At 45.4% G+C, this 20,326-nt stretch overlaps 1 protein-coding gene across 3 annotated transcripts; it reads left to right on the top strand.

The window, feature by feature from the left end:
- Positions 1 to 1,593: 1,593 nt before the first annotated feature.
- Positions 1,594 to 20,029, top strand: LOC132389641 (zinc finger protein 229-like). 3 transcript variants are annotated; one of them, XM_059962169.1, is made up of 5 exons: positions 1,594 to 1,725; positions 5,310 to 5,482; positions 6,677 to 6,843; positions 15,222 to 15,442; positions 17,293 to 20,029. In XM_059962169.1, the coding sequence occupies exon 5, from the start codon at positions 17,701 to 17,703 to the stop codon at positions 19,015 to 19,017; it is 1,317 nt and encodes a 438-aa protein (XP_059818152.1). In that variant the 5' UTR covers positions 1,594 to 1,725; positions 5,310 to 5,482; positions 6,677 to 6,843; positions 15,222 to 15,442; positions 17,293 to 17,700; the 3' UTR covers positions 19,018 to 20,029. The 3 variants fall into 3 exon arrangements, with proteins under 3 accessions (XP_059818152.1, XP_059818153.1, XP_059818151.1); XM_059962170.1 differs by lacking the exon at positions 15,222 to 15,442 and having other exon boundaries at positions 6,681 to 6,843; XM_059962168.1 differs by lacking the exon at positions 15,222 to 15,442.
- The last annotated feature ends 297 nt before the right edge of the window (positions 20,030 to 20,326 follow it).

Here is a 20,326-nt window from a genome sequence, read left to right as displayed (position 1 = left end):
TTCCACACACAACTTTCTCAACACGTCACTCTCCACTTCACACGCCTCCTATTCTTCAGCCTCATTCTACCTCTACCTTTACCCTCATATCAAGATCACTTAACAAGTTAGTAGCTCGGTAACCGCAAACGCTGCAGATTCCAGATTCTCGGTAATGTTCGTTATATTGAGGAAATCACAGTTAGGGCTGGTTTATGTATGTTGCAAGGGAGGCGCTGGTAGCGGACCCAAATGCAAGACACAGACACTGAAGTACTGGGAGCAGCACTATCTTTACCCAGAATGCAAGGGAAGTCAGGAGGAAAGGACGCTGGGCATGGACCGATCCTGGACGAGACAAGCACACCGAGCCTGGTCTAGGATTCAGACTTTGAAAGCGGGACCTGGATGGGGAACTTGGAACTAGATGTCTGGGCGAGTACTCCGAGCCAGAGACTGGACAGGGACCCGGAACATGGGTCTTGACTCGGGCTCAGAACCCGGATCAAGTCGAGGACTTGGGACTAGGAACAGACTAGACACAATATAACACTGGGAACACAGGGACGTGGCTTGGACTAGAACAGGATCTTGGACGTGGCTAGGGCTGGACGAGGAATCTCCAGCACCAGGCTGGGCGAGGTACTGGGCTCGATGAGGCACCAGAACTGGATGAGGACACGAAGCTCAGACTTGGACGGGGCTGGAACACGGCGCCCTGACTTGATCTTGGAACACAGAGCTTTGGTCTTGGAGTACATGGTCACAGAGCCGGGACCCCTCCTTGGGAACAGGACTTAGGGCCGGGGATCTATACAAAGTCAGGACCCCTCCTAAGGCCGGGACTCTTTCCTTGACGGACACGAAACACAGGGACACAAAGGGACAGATCCAAACTCAGCAATAGATGCCTCCATATCTTGGCATGGCGAGGCTCCAGTCTCACTCCGGCGGTTGAACTTGACGGCGATACAGGCAAGGACGCAGGCGAGGTTACAGACAAAGGTTAGTGCCAAAATAACTGTTGTTATTTAAATGACAAACACGAGGGAATTTGCAGATGCTGGAAATTCAAGCAACACACACAAAATGCTGGTGGAACGCAGCAGGTCAGGCAGCATCTACAGGGAGAAGCGCTGTCCATGTTTCAGGACTGACGAAGGGTCTCGGCCCGAAGCGTCGACAGCGCTTCTCCCTCCAACTGACCAGCTGTGTTCCACCAGCATTTTGCGTGTGTTGACTTATTTAAAAGAAACCAGCTCATTTTCTGTGTGGGTCTGAACTGTGTGTCGGGATGGGAAGTGAATCGAGACTATAACTCTGAGAACTCTGTGACCTGGGGCTGGAGGGAAAGGGATCGGGGAAGATATGGAGGGGAAATCTAAATACGTATGGAAATGATATAGGGAAATAATGAAATAATGTGGGAAATGCGGCGGTGGGTAGGGCGGTATGTGAAGGGCGAGGAACAGTCACCGGTCACATGGGAGACCCTCCAGCGAAACGTGATCGTGTTTTACCGCAGATCGGTGGCATTTGCTGGATTGTTTCCGTGGCCCCGCCCACCACCTGTGACGCAAAAGAAGCACATTGCGCATGTTCACAGGCCGTGATGTTTTTATCGTTCTTTGTGGAAGTGGGTCAGCGGCGGGTCCGTGTCCGGGTTCGGGAGGGGGTCCTCGCACCCTTGGACGGGGAGCCGGAGACGTATTATTCTCTGCGGGACAACACAACAATTTCCCTTCGGTGAGTATTGAAGCCGGTCCCGAGCGGGGAGGTCTGACGTTGAGCGGTGAGTTAACTTTCCGGAACTCAAACAAGAGAAAATCTGCAGTTGTTGGAAATGCGAGCAACGCGCCCAAAATGCTGGAGGAACCCAGCAGGCCGGGCAGCATCTAGGGGAAGAGTACAGTCGACATTAGCGGCCGAAACCCTTCGGCAGGACTGGAGAATAAAAGGTGGGGGTGGGGAGGGAGAGAGAAACACAAGGTGATCGGTGAAACCTGAAGAGGGAGGGGATGAACTTTCCCGAACTAGCGGCCTCGCCTCCCTTCCTTCACAGAATCTGCCGGGGTCGGTACGGGTTGTGAGACCTTCACACCGAACCGTCTGAGATGAGCCGCCGCTCAGCCCGTTGTTCTGGTTCTATTAGCCGGAGGGACTAAAACATGTTTCTATCTTGTTACTGACAAAGAATCGTATAATTTGTGTCTCGTATGTTTTCTGAATTTACTTGCCTATGATGCTGCTACAAGTCAGTGTTTCTCTGTACCTGTACCTTCCCGTACTTGTGCACTTGGTAATAAATTCAAAAGGACCTGAGAAATCTCAGTGAGATTTGATTGGTGATGATCATCTTGGCAGCTCTGTAGGTCGAATGTATGCGACAGTACACTGTTAAATGCAAAACCCTAAACAGTGTTGATGATCAGAGGGATCTTAGACTCCAAGTGCATCGCTCCCTGAAAGAGACTGCACAGATTGATCGGGTGGTTCAGAAGGCAAATGTCATGGTTGTCTTTATCAGTTGAAGCATTGAGTTCAAAAGTCGGGAAGTTGTGTTGCAGCTTTATAAAACTAGTTAGACCACATCTGGAGTGGTTCATACAGTTCTGGTCGCTCCTATTCTCGGAAGGATGTCGGGGCTTTGGAGTGGGCGCAGAAAAGGTTTACCAGGATATTGCTTGGATTAGAGGGCCTGAGCTATAACCGGAGGTTGGACAAAATTGTGTCGTTTTCTCCGGAGCCTTGCCAGCTGGGGTGAGTCTGGATGGACGTTTAGAAGATTACCAGACGATTAGAAGCCATGTCTCAGAAAGGCAGCGTCCATTATCAAGGACCTCCAGCACCCAGGGCATGTCGTTTTCTCACTGTTACCATGAGGCAGGAGGTACAGAAGTCTGAAGGCTCACACTCAGTGATTCTGGAACAGTTTCTTCCCCTCTGCCATCCGATTGCTAAATGGCTATTGAACCCTTGAACACTACCTCACATTTAAAATATATAGTATTTCTGTTTGTTGCACGATTTTTAATTTATTCACAGAAACATAGAAAACCTACAGCACAATACAAGCCCTTCAGCTCACAAAGTTGTGCCAACATGACCCTAACTTAGGAATTACTATGGTTACCCATCGCCCTCTATTGTTCTAAGCTAGTATTTCTTTATTTTTCTCCAGTGTCTCCAGGTACCTATTGTGCTGTCTTGCCATAACCATTTCAGACCAGGGAAAAAGTCTCCGACTATCCACATGATCAATGCCTCTCATTATCTTATACACGTCTATCAGGCCACCTCTCATCTTCTGTTGCTCCAAGTAGAAAAGGCCGAGTTCACTCAAACTTTTCTAATAAGGCATGCTCCCCAATCCAGGCAACATCTGCGTAAATCTCCTCTGCACCCTTTCCATGGTTTCCACATGCTTCTTGCAGTGAGGCAACCAGAATTGAGCACATTGGGGTGTGACCAGCATCACATATAGCTGCAACATTAACTCTCAGGTCCTAAATTCAATCCCACTATTGATGAAGGTCAATGCATCATATGCCTTCTTAACCACAGAGTCAAACTGCGTAGCAGCTTTGAGTGTCCTATGGACTGGGACCCCAGGATCCCTCTGATCCTCCACACTGCCAAGAGTCTTACCATTAATGTTATATTCTACCATTATGTTTGACCTAACAAAATGAATCACTTCACACTTATCCTGGTTGAACTCCATCTGCCACTTTTTTGCCCATTTGTTCATCCTATCAATGTCCCACTGAATCCTCGGACAGCCCTCCACACTATCCACAACTCCTCCAACCTTTGTGTCATCAGCAAACTTGCTAACCCATCCCTCCACTTCCTCATCCAGGTCATTTATCAAAATCACAAAGAGTAAGGGTCCCAGATGAACTGTAAATGATTTAGTTGTTTATTTTTATTATTTTATTTTGTTTTTTTTCCCTTCTATAATATGTATTGCATTGAATTGCTGCTGCACGGTTTTCAAATTTCATGACACACACCGGTGATAATAAACCTGATTCGGATTCTGAGTGGACAGACAATCTATTTTTCCTGGGGGTTGAAATGTCTGATATATTTATGGTGAGAGGAGATGTAAGCAGCAAGTTTGTTTCTTTACACAGAGTGGTGGGTAGCTGGAGAACTCTGCCTGGGGTGGGAGACCCGACTGTTCACGTGATCCCATTTGCCCCTCCCATTTAACAGCAGATGGGCAGCACCTGTGCATCTGTTTCCGAGGACCCGCCCTCCGGATGATGTGACACTCACTTTGCGCATGTTCAATGTCTCCGTCTGGGCGGTGTTTTCTTTTCCGCTCAGTGCTGAAGTGCATCACCTGTGGGATTGAGGGAAGGCTCCTCACCTCCTGGGTGGGGGAGCCAGGGGTTGGAATCACTGTCTGTGGGCTGAAGATATTGCGTTCCCATCGGGGAGTATTGAGACCGATCCCGAGCGGGGAGATCCGATGTTGGTCGTGAGCCCCAAACTGAGGACCAATTACTCATTTATTTTCCGATTATCTGGGCTGGGCAAAAATGTGTAGACTTCACTTAATCTGCATTGAACGATCCAAACCTGGAGCCCAGGCTGTCTATTTCCACAGAGTTGAAAAGGGAGACCCACTGACAGGTCACGTGAGTCTGTTTACTGTCGATCTGCCCTACTTTGTAATGCAAGGTGACGTGGTGTGTGCTCAGAGTCCCCAGATGGGTCAGGGTACTTCCTCTATGTTGTGTTGGGGAATCTGATGTTGGTCACTGAGCCCCGTTAACTTCAACCAACTCGCCTCGTTTCCTGAGGCTGCTCACATTTGTCCTTGAGCTTTCTGACTGTTGTGTCTTCTCCTGGACCGGGGTGGCTGAGAAAGGAGAACGTCTCAGGTTTTGGGGATCTTTGATTTCACTGCCTGCTTTACTGAGGGACTGGGAAGTCTAGGGGGGAGAGTAGTTTCTGTGATGTGCATGTGGCCAAGTGGTTAAGCAATCTGAAGGTCAAGAGTTTGAGCCTCAGGCCAGGCAGTGTGTTGTATCCTTGAGCATGGCACTGAACCACACATTGCTCCTACATGTTTATAGCCCAGATGGATTAAATCACCTGATCCTGTTCCTGTACAACCATGACAGACTGATGGCTCCTTCTTATCCTATATTGTTTTTTGATGTGTGAGGGACAATATAATATTGTTCACTGAGATTATTATATTTGGCTTCAACGTTTAAATTTCAGTGAGTTTTGTTCTTAGTAATATTAAGCAGAAATGTTTGGTTCTCTTTTTCATTGTTACTGTGCTTCATTATCTCTCTGGTTACTGTTAGACCTGTGGTGAGAGGTTTATTGGAAGAAAAACCCCAACTGGAAGCAAACCATGGCTAAAGATGTGGGAATAGCAACAAGAGAACTGGCCCGAGGACTGAGAGCATCAACTGGAGAGAACAACACTGAATCCGCTGACTTGGAGTTCCCAGTGAGTCAGTGAGGAGGAAGTTTGGTGAGTCTCATTTACTCAAACACTGGTTCTTTATACATTACATACCTGTACAATAGAAGATGGGAAAAAGTTGTTGAGACTGAATGTGCCCAGAAGAAACATTTATGCCTCTGTCAGACACAGTTGCAATCACACCAGGTCTGGTAATGTGCTTCCAGCAGCCCTAAAATCACTCACATATTGTGGAAGTCAAATCTGGATGAAGTGGTGGAAATCGGGCTGAATCTTAAGTTGCTGGAGATCTGCACTAAAAACTGAAAATGTTTGAAGTCATCCTGACAAAATGTTATTAACCTGAATTGTAAAGATTGTCCCCCTCCCCACAGCTGTTCCTTACCTGCTGAGCAGTTTGGTCATTCCAATTTCATTTTATTACATTCACTCTGGATTGGTTTATGTTTCCTAAAATGTATCAGTTTTAATGTGGAAATGGAAATGGCTCACTCTTTGATAGTTGAACAATAAAGTAACCACAACTTTTCCCTGCAAATTACCCTGGTGCCAATTAGTTTGTTATTCCTAGAAATGTGTTCAGTACAGTTGTTGTGAACAAGGTTTACAAGAATAATCTCAGGAATGTTTGGCATTATGTATGAGGAGCATTTGATTGTTCTGGATCAGTGCTCAATGGAGTTCAAAGGGACGGTGGGGATGGTGGAGGGATGTTTGGTTAAATAAACCTACCAAATACTGAAAATCCTGGATACAGTGGACATGGAGAGGATGTTTCCATTAGACTGTGATCTGATGGCACAGTCTCGGAATAAAGAAGCTTTCCTTTAAAACTGAGAGGAGGAAAAAATTCAGCCAGAAGATGTCTGATCTGTGGAATTTGTTGCCATAGAGGTTGGTTGAAGCTGCCATTTGGGTATACATATGACAGAGATTAACATATTGATGATTGCTGAGCAGCTCAGGGTTACAGGAGGAAGGCAGGAATGTGGTGTTGGAATGAAAATCAGCCATGGTTAAATGGTGGGGCAGACTAGTTGGACCAAATCACATAATTCTGTTCCTGACTGAATGATGGCTCCTCCTTATCCCGTATTGTTTTGTGATGTGTGAGTGACAATAAAAAAATGTTTACTGAGATCATTATATCAGCTTTCTACGTTTTGTTCTCAGTAACATTAACCAGAAATGTTTGGTTCTCCTTTTTATTGTTATTGTGCTTCATTGTCTCTCTGGTTAAAGTTAGACCTGCGGTGAGAGGTTTCTTGGAAGAAAAACCCCAACTAGAAGCAAACCACGGCTAAGACAAGGGAACAGCAACAAGTGAACCAGCCCGAGGACTGAGAGCACCGACTGGAGAGAACCCATCTGACTCAGGGTTTCCAGTGATTCAGTCAGGAGAAAGTTTGGTGAGTCTCATTTACTCAAACACTGGTCCTTTAGACATTACATACCTGTACAAAGGAAGGTAGGAGATAGTTGGAGGGAGACTGAATGTGCCCAGAAGTACCAGTTATGCCTCTGTCAGACCCAGTTGCAATCACTCCAGGTCTGGTAATGAGCTTCCAGCAGCGCAGCCCTTTAAAACCATTCCCATTCTGTGGAAGTCGAATCCGGATAAAGTCACTCAGAGACCGTACGGTACAAACTCTTTATTCCAAGCACCCGGGGCTTACTTAGTTAGTTGTTCAAACAGGAACAGTCTGTGACTGTTCCCACCCAATCCACTAACTGACTAACAATTCCCCTTACACCACAGATATATCCATCCAGATACCCCCACACAAGACAGGCTATGTACTACATGACAGGCTGGAGCCCCTAAAGACAAACTACAAAATAGTCATAATGGTTTACCCACACAGAACAGACTGAAGCTATCCTATCTCTACATGTGAATGCACAAGGAGATAAGCATCCTGAAACCCTAGCTCGCTACCCTCAAGAAGAAATATGGCTCAGCATGGCTTAGTACATCTATTGATCATCAGCAGTTTCTTTCAGAAAAACAGGCTGCTATTGTTTAACAAAGTGTTAACCATTTTACACACTTTATCCTTCCCTCCTTTTGATCATTACATTATCAACAATGCAGTAACTTTTTACAGAGAAAGCATCTGACGACAGCATTGACTTATCAGTGGGTAAAGACAGTGTACAACAGTAATTGTAACAAAGATATATACAAATATTAGGCCATAATGCAGTCTTATTCCCCACATATTACCAAATAGGCCTTCACAGATCACCCGTGTAATCGGTGAACCTGTGTAAATCCTGCCCTACTTTCTTGATGCTGTCAATCTCCTGTTCAGTGTGCTCGGAGAGGGGTGTAATGTTAATAGATTCATTAGGGGATATACGTGCAGCATTCTGTGTCAATAACAGCACAGGTTCCCTCTTTCTCAGCTGGGATAAACTCTAAAGCCGTACGATTCTGTACGACTGTTTGCCAGATTGCAATCATTTCAGTGGATATTTCCATTACTTGGGCTTCTGTTTCTGTCAGGGCCCCTGCAGTGTTGTGGCCAGCTCCTCAAGTGCTGTATCCAAATTGATTATCTCTAATGAATTCCTGGTTACTCCATAGGAGAGAAAAGTAATCATTCAAAATCAAGCAGACTCAGTTGTTCCTCTCGGCTGCTGGGCACCTGCAAGTATGGCCAGGATGCATGTTTCCCAGTATTGGAAGTTCCATTTGATGGGGGCCTGAGACACCATCCCTCAAAACACTGACAGCCGCAGTCATCTCTGACTGGACCACAGGTCCTCATCTCACTTCCCCGGAAGTTATTTGAGAAAGCCCGGGCTGAGAGTTCCTCACTCTGGTTGAGCAGGATTACTGACATTGGAACCACAGTTTTACCATGCTGTGGAATTTCAGCACAAACCCAGCAGGCACCTAGTTCTACCTGTTTGGCATAGGTATGACAGAAAGATGGAAATGTTGACATGGGTGCCCCCGGATGCTGGGGTGAGCCCTCTCAAAGACATAACCATGAACACCACTAACAACCAATACGTTTTCCATTAGTCTAAGAGAGACCTTCTACACAGTTCCTTCAGTAACATGTTTGGCACCTAATTGCTGTATCCACCGAGATTGCCCCTTCAGTTTCACACCCATGTAAGTGGTCAGCAACACCTAATATGGTCCTCTCCACCGAGGTCCAAGGTTCCCTCAATCCCAGTTGTTTGTCAGGAAAAAAGTATCCCAGGTTCCATGGTGGGATAGTCACTCCTCTCTGCAGAGTAGTTCTCTTCCTTGTAAGTCTGTCGTACCTGTGAATGTATGCTTGGAAAATTTTGGATAGTTGGCATATATATTTCCCCATGTCTTCCCCTTGGGTATGAATATCCAATTTTGTTGGTAGACTTTCTGGGAGCAATGGTACAGAAGGTCTTAGTCCCCAGGGTGTCCTCATGGGCCATCCATAAATAATTTCAGCTGGTGACAAATCTGTTTTCCCCTGTGGAGTAACCCTCATATGGAACTGGTAGGACTTTCAACTGAGTCCATTCTCCACTGTTAGTTTGGCCAATTTACTCTTCAGAGTGCCATTGGCTCTCTCCACTGTGCCAGCGGCCCGTGGGTGGTGTACAAAGTTGAATTGTTGCTGGATAGCTAGTTCATTACATACGCCTTTGTTTACTTTCATCACGAAGTGTGGGTCATTGTCAGAGCTCAGCATCTCTGGCAGGCCGTACCTGGGAATTATATCCTGTAATGATACCTTCACAACAGTCATAACAGTATTGTTGGTAGTTGGAATAGCTTCAACCCATCTACTAAACACATCTATAATAACTAAGCAGTATCTATAGCAATGTACTCTAGGCAATTCAATAAAATCAACTTGTAGACACGAAAAGGTCCACCTGGCAAGGGACTCGTACCCAGTGTGCAGGGTACAGGTTACCAACCATTCCCTCCTTTCCCAGGTGTGTACAATTACATATATAATCGACCAATATTGGTAAAAACTGTGTAGGAACACAAACCTGTCCCACTGGGTGATCCAAAAACCTAGGTCGGGGTCTTTCTGGCACCCCATCTGGGACCACAGTTTTCGCTTCTCCTCAGAGAAAAAACAAAACAAAACTCGAGGTAGCTGTAGAGCGGTGAGTAAGTTGTTTACAAAGGTGGCATTACTAATGGGGTGGGCAGAGAAAGTCAGGGATCCCCACATTCCCAGAGAGCCCAGTAGTCATGTACAATTCCAAATGCATAATGGGAGTTTGTGTAAACGTTCCCACTTTAGTCTGTTGCTGGGATACAGGCACGAGTCAGAGCAAACAGCTCAGCCTTCTGGGCGGAGACAGCTGCTTCAAAAGAGGCCTGCTCAATTACTTCACTGCCCATCACTATTGCATAGTCAGAATATTGTTATCCTGCTGGATCCACAAAAGAGCTTCTATTCTCATAAAAATTTGCCTCGGGATTGAGGGGATATTGCTAAATGGATGGGAGAGTCTGTCCTTCTTTCATGGTGATCCAGACAGGGGGGCAGTTGGTGCGACAGACTTCTTGGCCTGAAATTGCACAGAGATGGGGTACAGCATGGGATTGGCCACCATTAAAAGGTTTTCTTACCAGATATCCCGTCTTCACCATAGACTCCTTCCTATATTGGACTAGACCAGGCATGGGCAAACTACGGCCCGGGGGCCATATGCGGCCCGTTAAGCTTTTTAATCCGGCCCGCAGAACTTGATGAAATTATATTAATAAGCCTTGTTAACGTTTTTTCCCCGCAATTCTGGTGTTTTCCCAATAGACGACGCACTCTATATACAGTTGTGGCGACCCATTTCCTGGCACATCCGAACCGGCTCACAATTAGCCAGCGTTCCGGCTAAGGGAGATAGCCTGCGGGGATTTGAGAGCACAGAGCTTTGGAGCCTCTGCGCCACGGGGGGCAGGTTGAGAAAGGCTTAAAAGTGAAGCTGGGGATTTCGAATAAAGTTTTTTTTCTTCGACTGCAGTTACCGACTCTGTGTCGTAATTTTAGCGCTGCGTGTAGCACACCGCTACACATTGACCTTTGTTGAGGTGCAGCGTATTACTCCACATTTGCGCTTTACTCTTTGTTCGGCTCGACCTATTTGTGTGAACAGGCGTTCAGCGTCATGAACATCAACAAAGCCAGCCACAGATCCAAGTTAACTGACCAACACCTCAGATCCATCCTGAGAATCACCACAACAAAACTAAATCCAGACATTGATGCGCTGGCTAAAAAGGGAGACCAACAACATTGTTCCCACTGAAATTAAAAATAAGTTTCTTCATTGTGTTATGTAAAAAATGCATTTGAAAATATTTTTTTCAATAAGCATTACATGTTACGTCATTGCTGTTAAGTGATGGACATGAGTAGTGCGCAAGTGCACGTACGTTCTCAAGATAAAAAATGCACTCCAGATCAAATAACGTGCTCTGCCTACTGGCGCGCTGTCATTGTTCTGTCCTTGTGCTGGTCATTGTTGAGTTTTGGCACAGGGGACTATTGAATAAGAAGGAGCAGGACAAGTAGACCTGCATCTCCTACCGTTTTGAAATAAAGACAGGCAGGAGGAGAGTGATGATAATAATATCTTGAAGGATAACAGAATTTTCAGTGCTTTAAAATAGTAACTGTTACTATTTAAAAAAGCTGTATTTTATTCATTTAATTTTCAGTGTTTTAAAAGTCATTTCAATAAATAGCTAAATACCATGGGACTTCAAAGACAGATATTTTGTTGTAATGCATTTGTTCATTTTCAATTGAAATTAAAGCACATGTTGTCTACATATCCCATGATATTTTATTTTCTCTTATGAGGTGTATTACCAAAACACTCCGTCCATCTGCTCCTGGTCCGGCCCCCCTGTCAAATTTTAGAACCCTTTGTGGCCCACAAGTCAAAAAGTTTGCCCACCCCTGGACTCGACCCACAGTCTCCCTCGGTGCTGAAGGCTTGTTTTGTTAGGGTGTAGGGCAGGAACCCTGGGCTCTTTGGCTTGAACCCAGTGCAAATCCTAATGGTGGTATGGGGAACTACCAGTTCTGCCTGTCGCCAAAGGAAATCCGGAAATTCGGCCAGTAATGCAATACCGTCTCTTCCTTTAACCTCTCTAATCACCGTGACTGGGAACTTCTGTCCCTCGGGGGATGCATAATATTGGCTTTCCTCAGTGGCGCACCCCGTAGGGTCAAAGCACAGAGTCACATGAGGGTTGGCTGCTGGCAGAAGGAGTGGAGTCCAATTTAATTGCCCTCCTCCTGGGGGTCAGAAACTGGGGAAGCTGTCGGTTGTTCACCTGACAAGGGTGACAGCATTGTCTGTGCAAAGAATCTCGACTTCCAACGGACAGAGCAAGTCTCTCCCTACGAGATTACACCCCCCGTCTGGTGGTGACTGTAAATGAAACCTCACACTGGCTCCCCTGGAATTCCACCTGCAGAGGCTGGGTACGTGAATACGTACGTTCCGTGCCTTCGAACACTGACAGAGTGATTGTAGTGTCTGATAGCTGGAATCCCTTTTCCGATACTATTTCCTGATTGAGAGTGGAAAACTGACTGTAAATGATTCATAGATAAGTGAACAGAAAAAAGATTGTTTAAGACAAATGTAAGTCCCTTTCAGTTCGAAACAGGTGAATTGATCATAGTGAACAAGGACATGGCAGACCAATTGAATAACTACTTTAGTTCTGTCTTCGCTAAGGAGGACATAAATAATCTTCCGGAAATAGTAGAGGACCAAGGGTCTAGTGAGATGGAGGAACTGAGGGAAATACATGTTAGTAGGGAAGTGGTGTTAGATAAATTGAAGGGATTAAAGGCAGATAAATCCCCAGGGCAAGGGTCTGCATCTCAGAGTGCTTCAGAAAGTAGCCCAAGAAATAATGGATGCATTAGTGATAATTTTTCAAAACTCCTTTGATTCTGGATTAGTTCCTGAGGATTGGAGGGTGGCTAATGTGACCTCACTTTTTTTAAAAATGAGAGAGAGAGAAACCGGGGAATTATAGACTGGTTAGCCTGACATTGGAGGTGGGTAAAATGTTAGAGTTTGTTTTGAAAGATGTAATAACAGCACATTTGGAAAGAAGTGAAATAATAGGACAACATGGATTTGTGAAAGGAAAATCATGTCTGGCGAATCTTAAAGAATTTTTTGATGATGTAACTGGTAGAATGGACAGGAGAGAACAAGTGGATGTGGTATATTTGGATTGTCAAAAGGCTTTTGACAAGGTCCCACACAGGAGATTAGTGTGCAATCTTAAAGCGCACGGTACTGGGGTTATGGTATTGAAGTGGATAGAGAATTGGTTGGCAAACAGGAAGCAAAGAGTGGGACTAAATGGGACCTTTTCAGATTGGCAGGCAGTCAGCAGTGGGGTACTGCAAGGCTCAGTGCTGGGACCTCAGTTGTTTACAATAATGATTTATACGATGGAATTAAATGCAGCGTCTCCAAAATTTGCGGATAACACAAAGCTGGGTGGCAGTGTTAGCTGTGTGGATGCTAAGAGGATGCAGGGTGACTTGGTGAGGTTAGGTGAGTAGGCAAATTCATGGCAGATGCAATTTAATGTGGATAAATGTAAGGTTATTCACTTTGGTTGCAAGAACAGGAAAACAGATTATTATCTGAATGGCTGATTAGGAAAAGGGGAGGTGCAATGAGACCTGGGTGTCATTGTACACCAGTCATTGAAAGTGGCCATGCAGGTACATCAGGCAGTGAAAAAGGCAAATGGTTTGTTGGCATTCGTAGCAAGAGGATTTGAGTACAGGAGCAGGGAGGTTCTACTGCAGTTGTACAAGGCCCAGGTGAGGCCACAGCCGGCGTACTGTGTGCAGTTTTGGTTCCCTAATCTGAGGAAAGACATTCTTGCCATAGAGGGAGTATAAAGAAGGTTCACCAGATTGATTCCTGGGATGGCAGGACTTTCATATGAAGAAAGACTGGATCAACTAGGCTTATACTCGCTGGAATTTAGAAGATTGAGGGGGGATCTTATTGAAACGTATAAAATTCTAAAGGGATTGGACAGGCTAGATGCAGGAAGATTGTTTCCGATGTTGGGGGAGTCCAGAACGAGGGGTCACAGTTTAAGGATAAAGGGGAAGCCTTTTAGGACCAAGATGAGGAAAAACTTCTTCACACACAGAGTGGTGAATCTGTGGAATTCTCTGCCACAGGAAACAGTGGATGCCAGTTCATTGGCTATATTTAAGAGGGAGTTAGAAATGGCCCTTGTGGCTAAAGGGATCAGGGGTTTGGAGAGAAAGCAGGTACAGGGTTCTGAGTTGGATGATCAGGCATGATCATTCTGAATGACAGTGTAGGATCGAAGGGCCAAATGGCCTACTCCTGCACCTATTTTCTATGTTTCTATGTGTGGAAAATTAAAATCTCCAGCAATCACAACCTTGTGCTTACTACAAATATCTGCTATCTCCTTACAAATTTGCTCCTCCAATTTGGTGGTTTACAATACGCCCCTTTAAGTGTTACTATACCTTTCCCATTCCTCAATTCCACCCAAATAGGCTCCCTAAATGAGCCCTGTAATCTATCTTGTCAAAGCACCGCTGTAATATTTTCTCAGAGAAGCATTGCAATACCTCCCCCCTTGCCCTTCTGATATTTAGTTGCCAATCACACCCCTCCTGCAAACATGTTTCACTAATAGATACAACATCATATTTCCAGTTATCAATCCATGCTCTAAGCTCATCCACCTTTCTTATAATGCTCCTAGCATTAAAATAGATGCATTCAAGAAACATTTCACCTCTTCCTCTCTGTTTATCCTTAAAGGTCCAAACAACTTTATTATCTCTTTTTTTTCCTTCTCCCGTACATCTTCGGTCTGAGCGCTCCTACATCAGGGAGGATGTTCAAGTCATCTCTGTGTTAAAAGTTTAGCCATCACGGTGACTGAAGGCAGCTGCAGGTTCATGAGGGGCGGTTCTGATTCTGAAGTTCTTGTGGCTGATCGTCACACTCAGGACTGAACCCTGGTCACTGAGCATTGGAGGACTCCGTTCTGCTGATGTTAGTCTTAATCTAGATTGGTGTTTAATATTGTGGATCTGTGAAAGATAAATCAGTTCTGTATCAAATCCCATGTCTCAGGTACTTACTGTCTCTACCACACTCACAATGTACACTAAAAAGGCCACTCAGCCCATCTGGTTCCTGCCCATGTTTCTGTTCCATATCCGTATATCAAAATCTCTCCCTGCCGTTCCCCTCTCACTCTCCCTGAGATGACAGGTTGCAACTAGTCACCACTCCGTGGGATAGGAGATTTCCCGTGAACTGCATGGAAACATATAAATGCACAACTCATTACAGATGCTTTGTCCCACATTGCTGTGCCGACCATGTATCTTACTCTAGAAGCTGCTTAATATTACCCTGCCGCATAGCTACCTATTTTCCTAAGCTCCATGTACCTATCTGAGAGTATATTAAAAGACCCTATTGTATCCACCTCTGCCATCATCGCTGGCGGTGCATTCCACACACACACCTCTCTTTGCTTAAAAAACTTGGCTCTGACGCCTCCCCTGTACCTACTTCCAAGCAGCTTAAACCTATTCCCCCTCATGTTAGCTATTTCAGCCCTGAGGAAAAAGCCTCTGGCTATCCACACGACCAATGCCTCTCATCATCTCATACACCTGCATGATTTTGTCCAGGGTGAAAAAGACGATAAGCTCACTGTGGTTTTGACGTTCTCTCTCTCTCTCTCTCCTTGTGACTGACGTCACAGCCCCACCTCAATCAATCACTTAAAGCGACACTCACTGTAAGTGAACCTGGGGTCTCTAAACACAATGCACCTCTAAAGTCTGACAGCAGAGTAGCGAGTGAATCTTCGATGGTGCAGAGTCAAAAACCAAAAGTTGCTCCAGAGAGAGATGGGGTCCAGTGTTTACGAGGAGGAGGAGGAGGAATCAGGAGGAACCGGGAGGATGTGACTACAAAAGAAAGGTCAGAAACATTTGGAAACTGGTTGACCAAAAAAAATGGTGGTTAATTTCGGGCAGCAAATGTGGAGAGGAATAAAAAGACAATGTTTAGGCCGAGCCCCTTCAGCATGCCTAGCCTGTGTACTTCGCTGCTTAGTTGCTCTCTGAATTGCAGAGTTCCTCCAGCTTTTTGTGCATGTGTGTGTCTCTGTATTTCCAGCAACTGCAGAATCTCCTGTGTTTTATAACAGCATTGTACTTTGGCATTAGATACATGTTGATATTGAGTATATTGTTTATGGGAGCCACTTTCTGTGTTAAAACAGCTGCAGATTTTTTCTACACACACTATAAAAAAAATGAGGTATGGACATTGAACCGATGCTTGCAGAAATGGTTAATGGCACCGTGAATCTCAGAGGGCCATGCGTTAAGAATTTTGCCGGCGCTAAAGTGCCGATGAAATACGCAGGCGTCAGGCTGAGGCCGTCCCTGAGTATCACGTATGCGCGCAGTACACAGAAGGCCTTGAAAATGTCGGGTACAGATAAGAGCAATTCTCTGTGTTTTTATCTTAAACACTGACTTCAGGACAATTCCTGTGAAATCCGGACACCGTGGCCAACAATCCCGGGATAGTCCTGCTCTCGTCCCTGTCTCTCAGCACCATGATCCGTACATGGGCCCCGGGGAGCTTCCGGCTGCTGAGGGAATGGGAACCGATGGATCTCTCAGACAGAGCTGAGCTCCAGCTATAATAAAGGCAAGGATTAGCAACTCAGAGAAAGGGAACAAAATCTTTTACATCACCAGTTGAGAAAATCACCTTTGTTCTAACTCCAATCACTAACAAGAGAAAATCTGCAGATGCTGGAAATCCAAGCAACACTCACAAAATGCTAGAGGAATTCAGCATTAGTACTCTTTTCTATAGATGCTGCTTGGCCTGCTGAGTTCCTCCAGCATTTTGTGTCTATTGCTTGTTCTACCTCCTCTTGTTCTGGACTTTTCTACCCATGAGAACATGTTTTGTCCCATTCTCTCTGGGTATGTAATGATATCAAACACCTTTGTCATGGGCAGCAAGTATCTTTCACATCGCAAATGTGCCAGACTCCAATGAGACAGACTCCTGTCCTTCCCTTCATATTCATTGGCATTGCCAGCACTGAGTTCACCACTGTCAGTCGTTGGGGGAGGCTTCAGGGGATACGTGTGTATTCTGGTGTTGCAGTACTTGCTGGAGAATTTGCAAATGGGTAGAAGTGGAGTGATATTTGGAAATCTGACTTTTTAAAGTGTAACTTAGCAAGCAAACCACATATGGACAATATGCAAAAAATTTTGGTGAGAAAATCCTTCATTACCCATTACAGGCCAGCTGCATCGGTTGTGTGAGAGTGCAGATGAACTTGATCGAACCCAGAGGAGATCAATGTTCCTATTGACAGTGATTTGCCAGCTCTTAAAATGAATACCTCTCTATAAAAATTCACTGTGCACATCTTATCACTGGGTAAAAAAAAAATACACAGTGCAAGGTTTATGTACACACTGGTTATTACAAGTTAGAGGGTGTATTGTAGGGTAGATGGGAAGACCTGTAGTGTCCCTGATGCCCTCACTTCCAAGATATGCATCCAGCTGCAGTTTGTAACCCTGCACTGTAAGGAGTTGGAACTTGAAATGCATATGGGAATAGATGGTCATTCCAGATACCAGCACTCTGCCCAGTCAGGAGATGATTTATCTTCCAACTTGAGTTTAACCTCACTGTAACAGTGTGATACTAAATCAAACCATGGCAACTCAAGTAATCTCATCGGAAATGTTGTCCTACACCCATTGATGGATGTTGTCAATCTTTTACAGGATAAAAAATGAGAAGAAATTTGTCTCCAGGAATCTCAAAGACAACACGCCAGTTTTGCTGTCTCTGTCCAGATATTTAAGAAGTGGAGCAAGGTATTCAATCAACCGTCCTTCCAGCTCACACTGTGGAGAGGGATTCACTTGGTCATTTGAACATCTAGCAAGCCCGTCATTTTACAGAGGAGAAAGGCCTTTCACCTGCACAGACAGTGGGAATGGATTCACTCGGTTATCACAATTGAAGGTATATCAGCAAGTTCACAATGGGCAAGGCCATTCACCTGTTCTGTGTGTGAGAAAGGATTCTGTCGGGCAACCCACCTGTGGACACACCAGTCAGATCACACTGAGCAGAGTCTGGTCATCTGCTGAATTTCAGGGAAGTGATTCTCTCGGTCATCTGACCTAATGGCACACCAGCGTGTTCACACCAGGGGGCGGCCATTCACCTGCACAGTCTGCGGGAAGGGTTTCACTGCATCATCCAACCTACAGAGACATCAGCGAGTTCACACTGGGGAGAAGCCATTCACCTGCTCAGTCTGTGGGAAGAGATTCACTCAGTCATCCAACCTACAGAGTCATCAGCAAGTTCACACTGGGGAGAAGCCGTTCACCTGCTCAGACTGTGGGAAGAGTTTCACTCGGTCATCCCGACTACTGGCACACCAGTCAGTTCATACTGGGGAGAAGCCATTCACCTGCTCAGTCTGTGGGAAGGGATTCACTCAGTCATCCCACCTACTGAGACATCAGCGAGTTCACAACAGGGAGAGGCCGTTCACATGTTCAGTCTGTAGGAAGGGATTCACTCATTCATCTGCCCTACAGAGTCACCAGCGAGTTCACACTGGGGAGAGGCCATTCATCTGTTCAGTCTGTGGGAAGGGATTCACTCATTCATCCCATGTACAGAATCATCAGCGAGTTCACACAAGGGAGAAGCCGTTCACCTGTTCAGAATGTGGGAAGGGATTCACTCAGTCATCTGACCTGCAGAGACATCAGAAAGTTCACACTGGGGAGAAGCTGTTCACCTGCTCAGAATGTGGGAAGGGATTCACACTGTCATCCTACCTACAGAGACATCAACGATTTCACACTGGGGAGAAGCCATTTACCTGCTCAGTCTGTGGGAAGGGATTCACTGAGTCATCCACACTACAGAGACATCAGAGAGTTCACACTGGGGAGAAGCCGTTCACCTGTTCAGTCTGTGGGAAGAGATTCACTGATTCATCCCACCTACAGAGTCATCAGCGAGTTCACACTGGAGAGAAGCCATTCACCTGCTCAGACTGTGGGAAGAGTTTCACTCGGTCATCCCAACTACTGGCACACCAGTCAGTTCATACTGGCGTGAAGCCATACACCTGCTCAGTCTGTGGGAAGGGATTCACTCTGTCATCGACCTTACTGGTACATCAGCGAGTGCACACAGGGGAGAAGCCGTTCACCTGCTCAGACTGTGGGAAGGGATTCACTCATTCATCCAGCCTACAGAGTCATCAGCGAGTTCACACTGGAGAGAAGCCGTTCACCTGCTCAGTCTGTGGGAAGAGATTCACTCGGTCATCCCACCTACAGAGACACCAGCGAGTTCACACTGGGGAGAAGCCGTTCTTCTGCTCAGTCTGTGGGAGGGGATTCAGTCAGTCATCCCACATACAGAATCAGCGAGTTCACACTGGGAAGAAGCTGTTCACCTGCTCAGACTGTGGGTAGAGTTTCACTCGGTCATCCTAACTACTGGCACACCTGTCAGTTCACACTGGGGAGAAGCCGTTCATCTGCTCAGAATGCGGGAAGCGATTCACTCAGTCCTCCCACCTACAGAATCATCAGCGAGTTCACGCTGGGGAAAAGCTATTCACCTGCTTAGACTGTGGGATAGGATTCACTCAGTCATCACAACTACTGGCACACCAGTCAGTTTACAGTGGGGACTGGCCGTTGTTATGAATCCCTGGGTTTCCTTTGCTGTGGACTCTCATTTTAAGAGAGAGACATTAAGAAGATGAATCAGTCTGACTTGCAGCCTGTTTACATCGCTCGCACTTGTTTAGTTTTAACCAAGGACACAGACACTCAGAGTCAAATGGAGACGAAGGAGGAAAAATGGAAGGATTGAAACCAGGGAACTAGTGACCAAGGGTCACTGTTTAAAAGTTTCCTTTGCCCACAAGGGTGGGTTAATTATCGATTCATGTACATCGAATGTGTGGAAGTCACATTGTTTGATCCATAGGAGTGGATCTGATTTGGGATATCCTGTGGAGACCACTTATGTGTTAACACTTGAATGGCTGTGGTGTGGTAGTTCACTTGAAAACATACCCCTTGTGACAAGTCACTTTCAGTGATAATCAGTATGTGGATTTGGAATGATGACGGATAAATTCTACAATGACTGTTCTTTCGTTTTACCACCATGGAACCTGAGGAATGTACATATTTACATATCTACATATATCTACATATTATCTACATAATATCGAAATTTTTGCCTTCTCTTGCCATTTACCCTGGATTACAAATCTCTCTCTCTTATCGCCGATTCTGTAGTTGAACTGAACTTTCATACTTTACCATCTCAAGACTCCGAGCCTTGTTTCCTCCGAGCTCAATAGTTTGGGAGTTTTATTTACACACATTTATAAACTTAACACTGTTAACTTCTGTTTATCTTGTTTAAGTTGCAATATTACAAGTAGATTCTAATAAAGACAGATTTAACATCAAAACCAGACTCCAGGTGTAGTCTATTGCTGCTAGCTTGTTTCTAAAGCATTATGGTTCATAACAAATTTGGGGCCTGCGTCTGGGATATGAACAAATTTGGTGGCTATTGATCGATGAATTATCAGTTTGATTGGGGAAATCCTTTTTGATTTATTTGTGTGTGGAAATCAGCAGCAATGGACATTTATAAATTTCTGGAAGCGCCAACCCCTGAGGCATTACGAAAAGCCAAAAAAAATGAATTGCTGACTGCTGCTAATGGGCTGAATCTTAAACAGGTAAGGGGGTGTGA

The sequence above is a fragment of the Hypanus sabinus genome, unplaced genomic scaffold (assembly GCF_030144855.1).
Source record: "Hypanus sabinus isolate sHypSab1 unplaced genomic scaffold, sHypSab1.hap1 scaffold_62, whole genome shotgun sequence".
Lineage (NCBI taxonomy): Eukaryota > Metazoa > Chordata > Chondrichthyes > Myliobatiformes > Dasyatidae > Hypanus > Hypanus sabinus.
Note: the sequence above shows the minus strand (reverse complement) of the source record. Positions and strands in the feature narration are given on the sequence as shown.

What these genes read in the sequence shown, in the direction of transcription:
- LOC132389641 (XM_059962170.1), top strand. Translation starts at nt 17,701, where the DNA reads ATGGCACACCAGCGTGTTCACACCAGGGGGCGGCCATTCACCTGCACA.